A 14,021-nucleotide genomic window follows, 5' to 3' on the forward strand; every position below is an offset into this window, starting at 1 on the left:
CACAATTGTTTTCTACATTTAAGTCTTCAGTTGACGGATAGGTGCAGCAATTGTTCAACAAAAGAATCCCTTTTGCCATCTGATAATAAACCTTTCTCTCTTAAAAGCTCCTTTACACTGGACAGGAATGCGTTATGAAAGAGCTCTTAAAATGTATCAAAATCTATCATGTATTCTTTTTTGACTTGTTGGGCAGATTTATAACATTTTTGAAGTGCTATGGATTTCACTGCTTGCCTTCCACTAAAAATCATACTTTATGTGGCTTACCTACAGCATTTGCACATACCATGCCAGTTACTCCTGTGCTCTATTTAAAGCTTTTGTCGCACTGGCTTAAATCGACGTTGGTAGGCATCTTTATAACCCGGTGCCATGAGCATTATGTTTTTGTTCTGAAGTTACATATTTTTTCTTACAGTTCTTCGAAAATACCCAATAAACTCATTAATGGACACTTTATCTGCACCTCTGTGTTGTAGCCCTGATCTATATAGTAGTTAGCGATGCTGAGTGCCATATTGTTGGACCTGGGTTCGAATGACATGAATCTTATTCGTGTATACGGTGTCAGGCCTCTTTAATGCCAAGCAACAGAGAATACGAAGATTTTTTTCTGAATATTATACAGTCTCTGATAGTTTCATCAGGTTGCGTATTATTTTAGAAGATAATTCGAGGCTTATATGCTTTATATAAATCACAAGTTTTAAAAGTACGTACTATAGTGTTCTCTTTTTAAGATAAAGGCCGATAGATTAAATGGTTTAACAATAATCAACATTTACGTATTTCATCTTATTCCCAAATTATCAAAAGCTTTTTTTTTTTTTCCTATTTGGTTTAAAGATGAAAGAAACATTTCCGGGGATTGTTAGTAAATATATTTATTTTCATTTTCTGGTGTTACTGTGCTTGCTAATATGCAATGGAAAAATGAAAACTGTCATGAATTTATAAGGTATTTTACTATGAAAAGGTATTGAATATATAAGGTATTGAATTTATAAGGTATTGAATTTATAAGGTTTACGTTAATAACAAATTATCATTTTATCCAAACTCTTGCCTTATTTTAAATTTTGCTTTGGTATGTTTCTCTTTTAATCAGATATCGCAAAATTTCTTAATAGGATTATTATCTGGTAAATGTTGCGTGACTTGAAATTTTGAATATTTGAGAATCAGATCATTAAAATAAACGCCCATAATTTTGCTCTAAACTGGATTTTCTTCAGACGATTTTTATGGCGGGAATATTTTCTCTTTTTTAACGATTTCATTTGACTTAACACAGTTAAGAAGACACTTTTTTAAAAATTTCCACCTGAATTAAATGCGAGTGGTTGCTTCTTATTTGAAATTCTTAAAAATTTATGTACAACAAACATTCAACTTATAAGGTATTTCTCCCGCTTTCTTAGCGAGCCTTCGTGGTGTGGTGGTCTGCACGCTCAGCGCGTAATTGAGAGGTCCGCGGTCCGATTCCCGGCGAAGCGTTGCTAATTTTTTATTTCTCCTGCTTCCAAAAATACCTAATGTCTCTACAAACTTATTGTTAAAATTTTGAAATTAGATTTGATTTTGAAAGGTTTCTAAATATTCAGCAATTTCGTAACATAATTTTTATATTTCATTACCTAAAATCAACATGGATTCTTTTATTTGTTTACATCATTAGTCCTCTACGTTTAACTGTATTTAAAAAATCAAGTTTATATTGAAAATGAAAATCAACATGGATTCTTTTATTTCTTAACATCATTAGTCCTCTAGGTCTAATTGTATTTAAAAAAGCAAGTTAATATTGAAAATGAATGGAAAGTGCAGCAAAAATTTTTAGTTAGTATTAGAATATATTTATGAAAACATTTTGTTTTAAATCCGTAAAACAATCACAGTAGTATTGACTTGGGAGTAATTCTCAATGTTATCTTTCGGAATGTTAATGTAGATCTTTCATTTCGTGTTTAATATTACTAGGTATCAAAATGCTTTAGCATAATATAAGATTTAAAAAATGTATGTTTAATTAAACAATATTATACAATATTTTAAATTATATTATTTAAACAATATTATAAATAAATATTCAGTTAAAGATTTTGTTTTGACTTATTTGTAAACAATTTGCCAGTTGCGTTGGTTTTTATATCTGGAACTAAATTTCTATTTTACATATGCATTGTATTTTTTCTTCTTTTGGCATCGACTTTTTCTGAAACCATCTTAACATATAAGAAGAAAATTTAGTATATTATAAACGGTTCCCAGACAAAAGCCCACTGAACGAAAGCGCACGCGACAAAAGCCCACAAAAGAAAGTCCACTATGATAATTGCCCAAGCGACAAATACCCACAGTGATGAAAGCACACACTGATAAAAGCCCACATAGATAAAAGCCCACATTGATAAAAGCGCACATAATGAAAAGGGACTTAGAGTTTTTTTATTACTGAAAAGTGTATTTATAATTTTTATTATAATAAATGGAGTATTCAGATCTGAATTTTAATGTCTCAAATATATGTTTGTATATTTTATCACTACTTTATTTGTTTAATTTATTAGGTTGAAATCAAACTTTCTGCTCTCTGATTAAGTGATTACCTATAACGTTTCGATGATAAATCTGAAATTGCATTTTATTATTTATTTACTTATTTAATTTTGGTATGTGTATGTGAAAATGAAAAATATCATTGTGGAGTTTCTCACATGCTATTTTTAAGGTAATATGACTGAGATTAAATATAATTATGTTTCATTATTAAAACGATTAACTTTTTTAATTAAAAACACTTGAATTTTATTTTCTTCATTTTTAGTTTTTCTTTTAGTTCCTTTTTAGTTTAGTAATATTAAAACAGTTAAGCACAATGAAAACTTGGCTAAGAGATATTTTATTCTTTACTTTAAACTGAGCTTATTATCAAAGTTCAAACATATTTCTCATTGAAAGCTTTTTTGAACGTAACAATTATAATTTAGAGATTTTCTAGAGATATTTTTTTAGATTTCTGAATAAATTAAAACTGTTAGCTGACACCCTGTCAGAAAATGAATTCCAAGTGTAAGCTCTTAATCCTTCAACTACAGCAATTTGGAATAGTGTTTTTAATTTGAATTAATTTATTTATTTTGGGGGAATGGAACAACTCTTAGAAGTCAACATATCTACAAATTAAGTACAATCACCTCAAAATATAGTAATAAATATGTAGTATTTTATTAGAGTTTATGAAGATTACAAAGAACTATGCATATAATAACACGTAATAAAATTTTGTAACTACATAAATATGTATTTATAGTCATCAGATTCAAAGTTCATCGTTTTTAGATCCTAAGTATACATATTATATAAATTCATCATTCATTAATAGTATTATGTATAGTAATAAAAAATTAGTATTGATGTTTCAAATTATAATTTTTTAATAATTTGTCTTGCATTTGCTGTATATTTGTTCAAGACGTATGAATATCTGTTATATAACATGAAAAATACACAGAAAGTAGCTAATCTTATATAATAGCTGATTGTGAAAGAAAAAAATACAATGCTCTTAATTATAGTGCTTTTAAATCTCCCTATTGTAAATAGCTGCTTTCTAATTGACATTAGATTAAATTAATTCCATTATCTATTAGAAAATAATTATAGTGAATTATATCTATTGACGACATTTCTAAGAGGTCACCTTTTGAAATAGACCAGTATTTTTTGTGAACATATACAAACATCGCCAGTGAATAATTCTAAGACCACCATATCTACATACCAAATCCTTTAAAACCATGAACGGTTGCGTTTATAGAGCGTTCACTTTATTTTTAATAAAACATGTACATCTTACGAGGGCCATCCAGGAAGTAGATTACGTTTCCGTCTGTGTCCGCTAGGGGCGGGGCCATATTGGGGTCAGAGCCAAGAATGAAAGCTTCCATAGACGCAATGTAAACTTGTTTCGCCTCTGCGCCGCTATATCGAGGAGCCACGGCTGCTATGCAGTGAAACAGCAGCGCAGGGTGGAATTTAAATAGCGCAGTCCGAGGAGATAGTAATTTTTTTTACTTTGAAATTCCTCAAAATGTTTTATTTTCATACATTTCAGATAAATTGTGTAGCTGATCTTTTATCTTCTAATCTTTAATCGTCTAGATGTTTCGCATAGAACATCCTAAAATTCAACTGCAAAATAAATGAATAAATAAATAAATTTTATTATTTTTATATTCCTTATTTTACCCCTTAACTCTTCTTTCTGTAAACTCACAGAATTGTTATTCTTTTGATATAATATCTAGCATTAATTTATAACTAACATCAGAATTAATAGAAAACAAAATTAACTACTGCTGTGATGTTAGATTTCTAACAAATCTGCAATTAATTACATAAATAACGCTATTTTTCTTTTCATATCAAGCATATTATTAAATATTAAAACAAAGAATAACACATTTGAGGTAAAAAAAAATGATTTTTATTGACATTTCTCAAGTTTTAGAATATACATATGCAAAATAATTTTAAGCATCTTCACAAATACCAAGACATTTTTTAGACAATTATTTGGAATGACCATTATGAAAACAATGAGCAAATTTTGCAGCCAAGAACCAAAAGCATTTCACTTAAATTAACAAATACAAAATTACACTTAAAAGGCCTTTTAAAGAATTTCACATAAATTATTAAAATAAGTGATTTCATTACTTTTTCATAAAATATTCAATACTTCTTACATTTATTAATACAAGATTAAATACTGAACTTGAAAATCAAACCTTCCAGGTGTTATTAATACCTAGGAAGAAATTTTATAAATAATCCACTGAATCAAATAAATATTGTTGCAGCTCATCCTGATGAAGATTATTTCAAATTATGAAATTAGAAATTGATTTTTTTAAATAGCAATTACAAAAATGACTATTTTCCATCTTCACTATACATATAATAATTCTAAAAATGCTGTAGCTTGGATTTTACATAATTTTAATTTTGCAAAAATCTATTTAATCCCGAATTATTCGACCAATGAGTACATTTAATTCTGTAAGCTTCAAAAAGAAGAAACACATACCATATAATTCATAATAAATTTTTATAACTCCATATTTAAAATTTTATGAGGAAAATTTGCATAACTAACTGAAACAAAAAAAAATAATTAAAAACAATTACAGGTACCCCTAAATAAATTGAAAACACTGAATTCATTATAATTATCTGACCTCAAAAAATAAATAAATAAATAAAAATAAAAATAAAAAAAATTAAAATAAAATAAAAAAAAAATTACCAAGAAATTTTAATTATTTGGAATGACTATTATGAAAACAAAGAGTCAAAAGCATTTCACTTAAATTAACAAATACAAGATTACATTTAAAATGTCTTATAAAAGTTGCACAAAAATGATTAAAATAACTAATTTCATTCTCTTGGTCCATAAAATATTCAATACTTCTCACATTTATTAATATAAGATTAAATACTTAACTTGAAAATCAAACCTATAGGTATTAAGCCGTTTTGTAAATAATCCACTGAATCAAATAAATATTTTTGCAGCTCATCCTGATGAAGATTATTTCAAATTATGAAATTAGAACTTAATTCTTTTAAGTAGCAATTACAAAAAATGCCTACTTTCTACCTTCACTATACATATAATAATTCTAAAAATGCTGTATGCTTGGGCTTGGATTTTACATAATTTTAATTTTGCCAAAAATCTATTTAATAAAGAATTATTTGACCAATGAGTACATTTAATTCTGTAAGCTTAAAAAAGAAGAAAACACATACCATGCAACACATAATGAATTTTTATGAATCCATATTTAAAATTTTACAAGCAAAATTTGCATATAACTAACCAAAACAGAAAAAATAATTAAAAACAATTAAAAGTACCCCTAAATAAATTGAAAACACTGAAATACATTACAATTATCTGACCTCAACTTTAAAGAAGAAAAAAAAAGAGAAATTTTAATTATTTGGAATGACCATTATGAAAAAAGAGCAAAGTTTGCAACCAAAAGCCAAAAGCATTTCACTTAAATTAACAAATACAAGATTACATTTAAAAAGTCTTACATAAGTTGCACATAAATTACTAAAATAACTAATTTCATTCTTTTTGTTCATAAAATATTCAATACTTCTCACATTTATTAATATAAGATTAAATACTTAACTTGAAAATCAAACCTATAGGTATTAAGAAGTTTTGTAAATAATCCACTGAATCAAATAAATATTGCTGCAGCTCATCCTGATGAAGATTGTTTCAAATTATGAAATTAGAAATTAATTCTTTTAAATAGCAATTGCAAGAAATGCCTATTTTCCACCTTCACTATACATATAATAATTCTAAAAATGCTGTATGCTTGGATTTTACATAATTTTAATTTTGCCAAAAATCAACAGTCAATATTTCGACTAATAACCGTCAATTTTGTTGTACAGCATTCTTTGAGCATAACATGACAGGCGATCCAAACCATCAATTTTGTTGCACAGTATTCTTTGGGCATAACATGACAGGTGATCCACTATTATTGACGAGTTATTTCTTAGATAGTGCTATTGTTAAGCATATTGAAATAATAACAATAAACAATGTAGATACCTGTTTGTTCAAAATTTTGTCGGCACTGCACAGGAATGTAAATATCGCATCTTTGGTGAACAGTAATCGTGATCTTTGAAATGTGACGAACATATTAGTGCAGTTTTATACAAATCAGTTGGTGATTTATTTAACAAGTCTTGACAGGCGATCCAAACCATCAACTTTGTTGCACAGTATTCTTTGAGCATAACATGACAGGTGATCCACTATTATTGATGAGTTATTTCTTAGATGGCACTATTGTTAAGCATATTGAAATAATAACAGTAAACACTGTAGATACCTGTTTGTTCAAATTTTGTCGGCACTGCACAGGAATGTAAATATTGCATCTTTGGTGAACAGTAATCATGATCTTTGGAGTGTGACGAACATATTAGTGCAGTTTTATACAAATTAGTTGGTGATATATTTAACAAGTCTTGATTACTGCATGCGGGAGCCCATTGTTTTGATCTATAAAAATGAAAACATTAATTTTATATTTTAAATTTCAATAAATCCATTTTCAGTGTTAGTAGAAAAATAGCAAACTAAAAAAATTCCTTATACATTAGTTACACAATCTCGAGAAGGGTTATATATTTTTTAAGAACAAACATTAAATTATAATTTAAGGAAAAATTCATGTACATAATATGATTTATTACATTTCTGACATATTTATACTAATTCTCTATTATTTTGATCTATAAAAACAAAAAAACAATTTTATTTTCTTTAATTAAAAGAACCTCTTTTCAGTGTTATTAGAAATTTAACCTTGTTAAAAAATTCCTTTTACATTAGTAACAAATTCTGAAACGATTGCATTTTATCTAATTTTATTTTGATGTACGAAAACCAATAATTTTGCAGATATTGTGTTAAGTAGTTACCGGTCATAGTATCTAGTTAAACAATTTAGCATTTCTTTGTACAGTTTTGTTAACAATATGACTAAAAAAGGATAAGGCACCAATAAAAAGTACACATTGTTCGTAAAGTGCATCTTTAAAATGTTTCCTTCCTTATTCACACTAATATGTAGTGGTTCCCTAAAGTGTTCGTACACTTATGTTTCAGCGAAATAGTGCTGTGAGAATTTTTTAATATCTATAAATTTATCTTAGCAAAACTCTATAAAAGTATTATAAGAATACAGTAAAACTTTGGGGGGGAATTAATAATTAAAAAGTAACAAAAAAGTTACCTCACAAAAATCTTCGTGCACTTTAAAGAAATCTGCAGACACTATTACGAAATATTGCAGTTAAATTTCTGTCAGTTTTTGTAGGATATCCTGCAGCATTCAAGCTTGTAATACATAAATTACAAAAATTATCCTCTAAAATATTAGAAGAAAAAATTTTTAAAAAATTTGGTTTTATTCAAAATCACTTCGAGATATGAGAAAATATTGGGCTTTATAATCAAATTCAATTCCGGGCTACAGCGCATTTTTTACAAATTCTTAAAGTGTATGAACACTTTTGGGAGCAACTGTATCACAAGCACAGTTATCTTGAATATTTACAGAAGAACACTGAACTATTTGTCCATGATGAGGAACACTTAATGGAAAAAAACAAGCTATTTATTTAAATTATTCCAAATACATGAAATATTTGCTTCTCTATCAAAAATTGAGATATATATATATATTATTAATTATCAAAGCTTAGTTTCTTTTAAACTTAGAAATGATTTACCTAATAGGATCCTTAGGAAATCTGAAAAATTTCCTGTCTGGTGTTTTTCGAGATGTCCCACAAACACTACAGCGATACCAGGATTTGGGTTGTTTGCTAAGTAAAAGATAGATTGAGTTAGTCTGTTATTCACTAAACCACATCAAATATTGAGAGAAATCAAAATTATATTTTTATAATAATGAATATAAAATTTTCAAAAATAATCATAAAATACGAAAAATTGTATATAACTATCAATATACTACATTAAAAATAGTCTTCAGTGGCCACTAATATTAACTAAGTTTATAAATTTTCTCAGATAAATTATTTGGTAATTATAGCATAAATTTAAAGCTGAAGCATAATACAATTTATTAATAAAATTAATTTATGCAATCATACATGCCATTAGTTGCCGCATTATTATAAATGGCAAATTTATTCCTGATCGCTCGTTTTGTCGTAATATTATTATTAGTTGACTTTAAAGCTTAAAACTCAGTAAAAAAATTTGGAAAGAAATAGCAATATGCCTGCAAAAACTATAGTATTTGTTTGCCATATGATTAATTATATAAATTGAGATTCATATGCTAAAATGCAAAGTTAATATATTAAGAATAAAAATCTAGCTGCTGTGTGATACAATGAGACAAAATATTTTTGGAGCTTGGGAATCAAAATTAATGTACTATACAAAATCAATTTTTAAAATCTATGATAGGTTTTCGAATTAAAAAAGCAAGCTTACCTCACAGAAAGAGAATCGGGTGAATTCCGGTGATCGTCCTTGAGAAATATCCATCTTATGATCAGCTTAAATAACCAGAGAAAAGAACTGAAAAAAACTTTCAATGAACCTCTTCGAACAACGTGGTAAAAGATTGCTAATATGGCTGACGACATGCCGGTTTCTTGCCTGCTATTTCGCACATGCGCAGAAAGGTACGGAGGGTGGATGGATTGCCCCTTTAAAATAAGCTTCAGGGACATACACAAAGTGTCTCTTCAGTCTGGCGGAGCCACATTTGCTTCGGGAAACCTTTACTTCTTCTCCTTAGAGATTCTTTGTCAGAGCGTTGCGCAGCTCAGTCTGCATCTAGCCGTGCTAGTGAGAGGTTCGTGCTGTGCTCCGTTCAGATACTGTGACGGTTTGAAATGTCTGCGTTAATTGAAAATCCCGCGAGCTGCGAGGTGCGCTCAGTAATAAGGTTTCTGACTGCAAAAAACTGTAAACCGATAGAAATCTATCGGCAGCTTCGTGAAGTGTATGGGGACAACATTATCACTGAAGGTGGAGTGCGTCAGTGGGTCATAAGATTTCAAAATGGCCGAACCAATGTTCACGACGAAGATCGAAGTGGGAGACCCAGCATAGTGACCGCCGAACTTCTCGAAAAAGTCGATGCTAAAGTCCGTGAAAATCGAAATTTCACAATAACGGAACTTTCTTTGAGTTTTCCACAAATTTCGCGAAGTTTGTTGCACGAAATCATCAGCGAAAAGCTTGGTTACCACAAGTTTTGTGCAAGATGGATTCCAAAAATCTTGACAGAGGACCACAAAAATCAGCGAATGGCTGCAGCGTTGAACTTTTTGGACGCTTACCATAAGGATGGTGACTCTTTACTCGATCGCATCGTTACTGGTGACGAAACATGGGTGAAACATGTGAACTGTGAAACGAAATTGCAATCAATGCAGTGGGGGCACACAAGTTCTCCCCAAAAACCCAAGAAATGCATGCAAACAATGTCGGCAAGGAAGATGATGGCGACTGTTTTTTGGGACAGAAAAGGTGTAATTTTGGTGGACTTCCTGGAAAGAGGCACTACAATAAACTCTCAAAGGTATTGCCAAACTCTCCAAAAACTCAGAAGAGCAATTCAAAACAAGCGCAGAGGAATGTTGAGCTCTAAGATCTTGTTGATTCACGACAACGCCCGGCCCCACACGGCAAATGTCACTCGTAAAGTTCTTGAATCTTTTAAGTGGGAGTTGTTTCCTCATCCGCCGTACAGTCCCGACCTGGCACCGAGCGACTTCCACCTATTCCCAGCAATGAAGAAGTGGCTGGCTATGCAGCGTTTTGATGACGACGCACAGCTGCAAGAAGAGGTAACGAAGTGGTTGAAGGCGCAGGCGGCCGAATTTTTCGACGAAGGAATTTCCAAGCTCGTACATCGCTACGATAAATGCCTTAATTTGTATGGTGACTATGTAGAAAAGTAGTATTTGAGTGTGGCTTTCATCTGTATATAATAAAATTTGTTTCCTATACTTTATTTATTTTTTTATTCCAAAACGTAATCTACTTTCTGGATAGCCCTCGTAGTTATGCACTTGCTACATTTTAATTTTCTGTCAAAGCAGAGGAACAGTGGTTTTATTTCTTTAGAAGTATGTGAAATTAAAAAAATGGACACCATATGACAAAAATGGAATTAGATTCAAAAACACACCTCTTGAACATATCTGAAATTCATTATTCTGCACGAAATAAATTTATCTAAAGGAAATGTTTAATAAGTATTAGAAATCAAAGGCTAAGTCAGGTCAAAGTAGCGAACAGCGAATGAAACGCGAAGAACAGAATAAGTGCGGGCGGCAGCCGATGAAACGACATTATTTCGAACTAGATTCGGATTATTTTTAATGCATTTTATAAATTAAACAAGTATAAAAAAAATGTTAATAAATACCAAAATTTGAACAAAAATGTTTTTTTGTATTAATAAACTAAATCTAAATACTTAATACGTAAAGAAAAGGTTGACTAAATTACTCTCTGAAACTGTGAAATTCCCCTTAGGGGTATTTCTCCTGATTGAGGACCGATAGTCTAGACACAATTAGGTTTTAATAGTGACTGAATGTACATGTAATTTAATTTATCCTACTCCTCTAATACTAACTTTTGTTATATAAATCTTCGGATTACGTGTATGCTTTTTGAAAATATAAGTTAAGACACAAATTTAAAAAAAAACTATGTTTAAAATTTGATGCAGAATTCAAAAACGTTATTTGGTAGCCAGACCTAAGAGATAAAATTTGAAGTATACCTTACTTGTTCTTACTAACTTCTGCTTAATGATTTATTCTTAGGAATGAACCTTAAAAACTGGTGAAACATTTCATGCTAGAAAACAAGACTTTTGAGCTGATTCAATAAGGGAAAACAATATTCAAAACGTAGCTCCATAATTAAGCATTTTTTCTACTTGATCGCCAATACATGAGGTTTATAAGAAATATCTCCTACAAGTTATGTGGCCACTATTTCTGTGTTGTCAGAATATAAAACTCGTATAGGGAAAACGGTGCATTTCGAGATGAAGAAAATGATCTTAATTTGATAGTTCTTCTAAATAATAAATTTTTACATGTTATGTGTTTCTTTTTCTTAATGTAGACGAAATAATATTTAACATGTAATAACAGCATAAAACCCACAAAAGAAGTGTTCCAATGAAATTCAGTCCCAGAATTCCAGTGAAATTCAGTTTCTAAATGCTGTTTAAATTTGCTTTCTTAAAGTTTTTTGTATATAAATAATTACGGTAAATTAAAATGAACTGTTTTTTAAGCGTTAACAGTTAATCGGGTAACATGATATTTTTTATTGAGATAAAATTTGATTTTAATGTGCAAGATTACTTTTTTTACAACGGCTCATGGTTCTTAAATCCTCTTGTTCTTGAGTTCAGAAACCTTCGTTATTAAAATTATTCGAATAGTTAAATGCGTTTTAAACCATATGAAAGTTGAAATGAAAAATATTACTTTTACGTAAATTTTAATATAGGTAATAATTTAAATTTTTTAGAAATAGTTCAGTAGTTTTACTTCTAAACAATGGCTTTGCTTTGATATAACAAACATTTTTAATTAGTTCATCAAAAAGTTGTTAGAGACACTATCAAATCAGGAACTAGCATATTTTCAAACTCTGCAGTTTTACGGCAGAAACAGTGAATTAACCCTTTAAAATGGTTAAGAAATATTTAATTCCTTTTGTTTTCCAGTTATTGAAATTTTGAAAATAATTGAATTTCTTTCTAAATCCTTTGATAAAAAGTTATTCAAGAACTATACTAAAGAAATGCAAGAAAGGCGTTAACTTCAGTTACAAGCGGAATTTCAGATATTGTTATTTTCTAGTAAATAGCAAAAAATATCTAAAATCCTCTTTAATTTATTTCTCATCAACCTCTAATTGCTCTTCTGCCACCCCCTCTCTTCTGAGCATGGAAAATGCTTCTGAGGCCGTTTTTTGGCACAGGTTCGATAGGAGATAAAGCAATTAACACTTTGCAGGCCACGCCTTTTATCGAACCGCCCGTTAGGCTGTCGCCGGTTCACGCAGGTTCTACTGCTCGCCAACGGTGATATTTACGCAATTTTTCGAAACATAAGTAGTTGGTATATAATTATTATTAAAGAAAGCACTAAAATAACTGTTACACTATTTTTATTCCATTTTATTCCAATTATATTTTTTAATAAGTACTAAAACGTTTTATTTAAAAAAATTAACTCCTAGGATCCATAGTTCTTTTTAGTATGATAATTCTGAAAACATTTTCCAACATGCAGAGAAACGTTGCAGGAAGAACACATGTATGTAGTGGAATTTTTTTCCTTTTCGGCAGTGCAGACTTTACAGACCCTTCGCGGGTTTTGAATTCTCCCATTACCACTAATACGTGTTATTCTATGTTTTCTCATGTCTGTAGTAAGTCTGCTTGGTGGATCAAACCTCGGCGATCTTTCACCACATTGAGCAGCCGATCTTGATTGTTGCTCTTCTTCATTCCCATTAATCCATGCTAGTGCAAGGTTTAGTAAAAATTGTTTGAATCTAATAGGATTTTCAGAATTTTTGATGTATATCTGGAACGCGTTGAGTAATGCACATTTTATGAGATATAAAACCGTTTTTTTTTTGTCCATATTTTTGTTTTGCGAAGTATGGAATAACACGATAGTTACTGATCAACACTTTTTATAAATTTATTATACTCTTGTATGCAAATTGGTTTAATGCACTTCTTTTTGGTTCTTTTACTCACGCATTCGACCATGTCTGCTGAAGTTATCGTAGAAATCATCATTATCAATTTTTTGGCCGAATTCCATTTTTGTACCATAATTTTCCTTTTTCTACGAAATTCCATTGACTTATTTTTCAATGTAGAAGATTTTAAACAATTTGGCACTCCTCTGTTTACTCTAATTGTGCCACAGATGTTTGTTTTATGCTTTAGTAACTCCTCTGCAACCTTTACACTATTGTAATCGGACAATATTGTTGCAATTAGCGATTTTCCTTGCACGCAATATATTTCCAAATTGCATATATAAACAGATGTCGCTTCACACACCATACGGACTAAAATTCCATATTTTATAATTTTCGTAGAATTATATGTATGAAAAGATAGCATGCCCCTCCATGGAATGATACCTTCATCCAGCGATAATTCTTTCTCGGGTTTATAAATTTTTTTAAAACTTTTCTACCAGGTACTAGTAAACTGGTTTTATTTTATCAAGCCTTTCTTGGCAATACTCATTATTACTGAAGTGCCAATACTTCCATAACTGCCGAAATCGGTTCCTTGGCATAGTATTCCCAAAAATAGGTGTATGTAATCCAGGGTGAGTAGAGCAATAATCGTCTT

General features: G+C 29.9%; 1 protein-coding gene across 1 annotated transcript; it reads right to left on the bottom strand.

Annotated features, from left to right (window-relative positions):
- Window positions 1-4,469: 4,469 nt before the first annotated feature.
- On the bottom strand, window positions 4,470-9,245 carry LOC146996328 (52 kDa repressor of the inhibitor of the protein kinase-like). The gene is made up of 3 exons (XM_085820762.1): window positions 9,086-9,245; window positions 8,350-8,445; window positions 4,470-7,114 (listed from the first exon to the last, which is right to left on the bottom strand). The coding sequence occupies exons 1-3, from the start codon at window positions 9,238-9,240 to the stop codon at window positions 6,886-6,888; spliced, it is 480 nt and encodes a 159-aa protein (XP_085676888.1). The 5' UTR covers window positions 9,241-9,245; the 3' UTR covers window positions 4,470-6,885.
- Window positions 9,246-14,021: the final 4,776 nt, after the last annotated feature.

This window comes from Stegodyphus dumicola, chromosome 7 (genome assembly GCF_044657685.1).
Source record: "Stegodyphus dumicola isolate Sdum_Otavi_A_Nest chromosome 7, ASM4465768v1".
NCBI classification, from domain to species: Eukaryota; Metazoa; Arthropoda; class Arachnida; order Araneae; family Eresidae; genus Stegodyphus; species Stegodyphus dumicola.

What these genes read in the sequence shown, in the direction of transcription:
- LOC146996328 (XM_085820762.1), bottom strand. Translation starts at nt 9,240, where the DNA reads ATGTCGTCAGCCATATTAGCAATCTTTTACCACGTTGTTCGAAGAGGT. An exon ending in CCCGATTCTCTTTCTGTGAG is followed by an intron (nt 8,446 to 9,085) that starts GTAAGCTTGCTT and finishes TCTTTTACTTAG; the next exon opens with CAAACAACCCAAATCCTGGT. An exon ending in TTTCCTAAGGATCCTATTAG is followed by an intron (nt 7,115 to 8,349) that starts GTAAATCATTTC and finishes TCATTTTTATAG; the next exon opens with ATCAAAACAATGGGCTCCCG.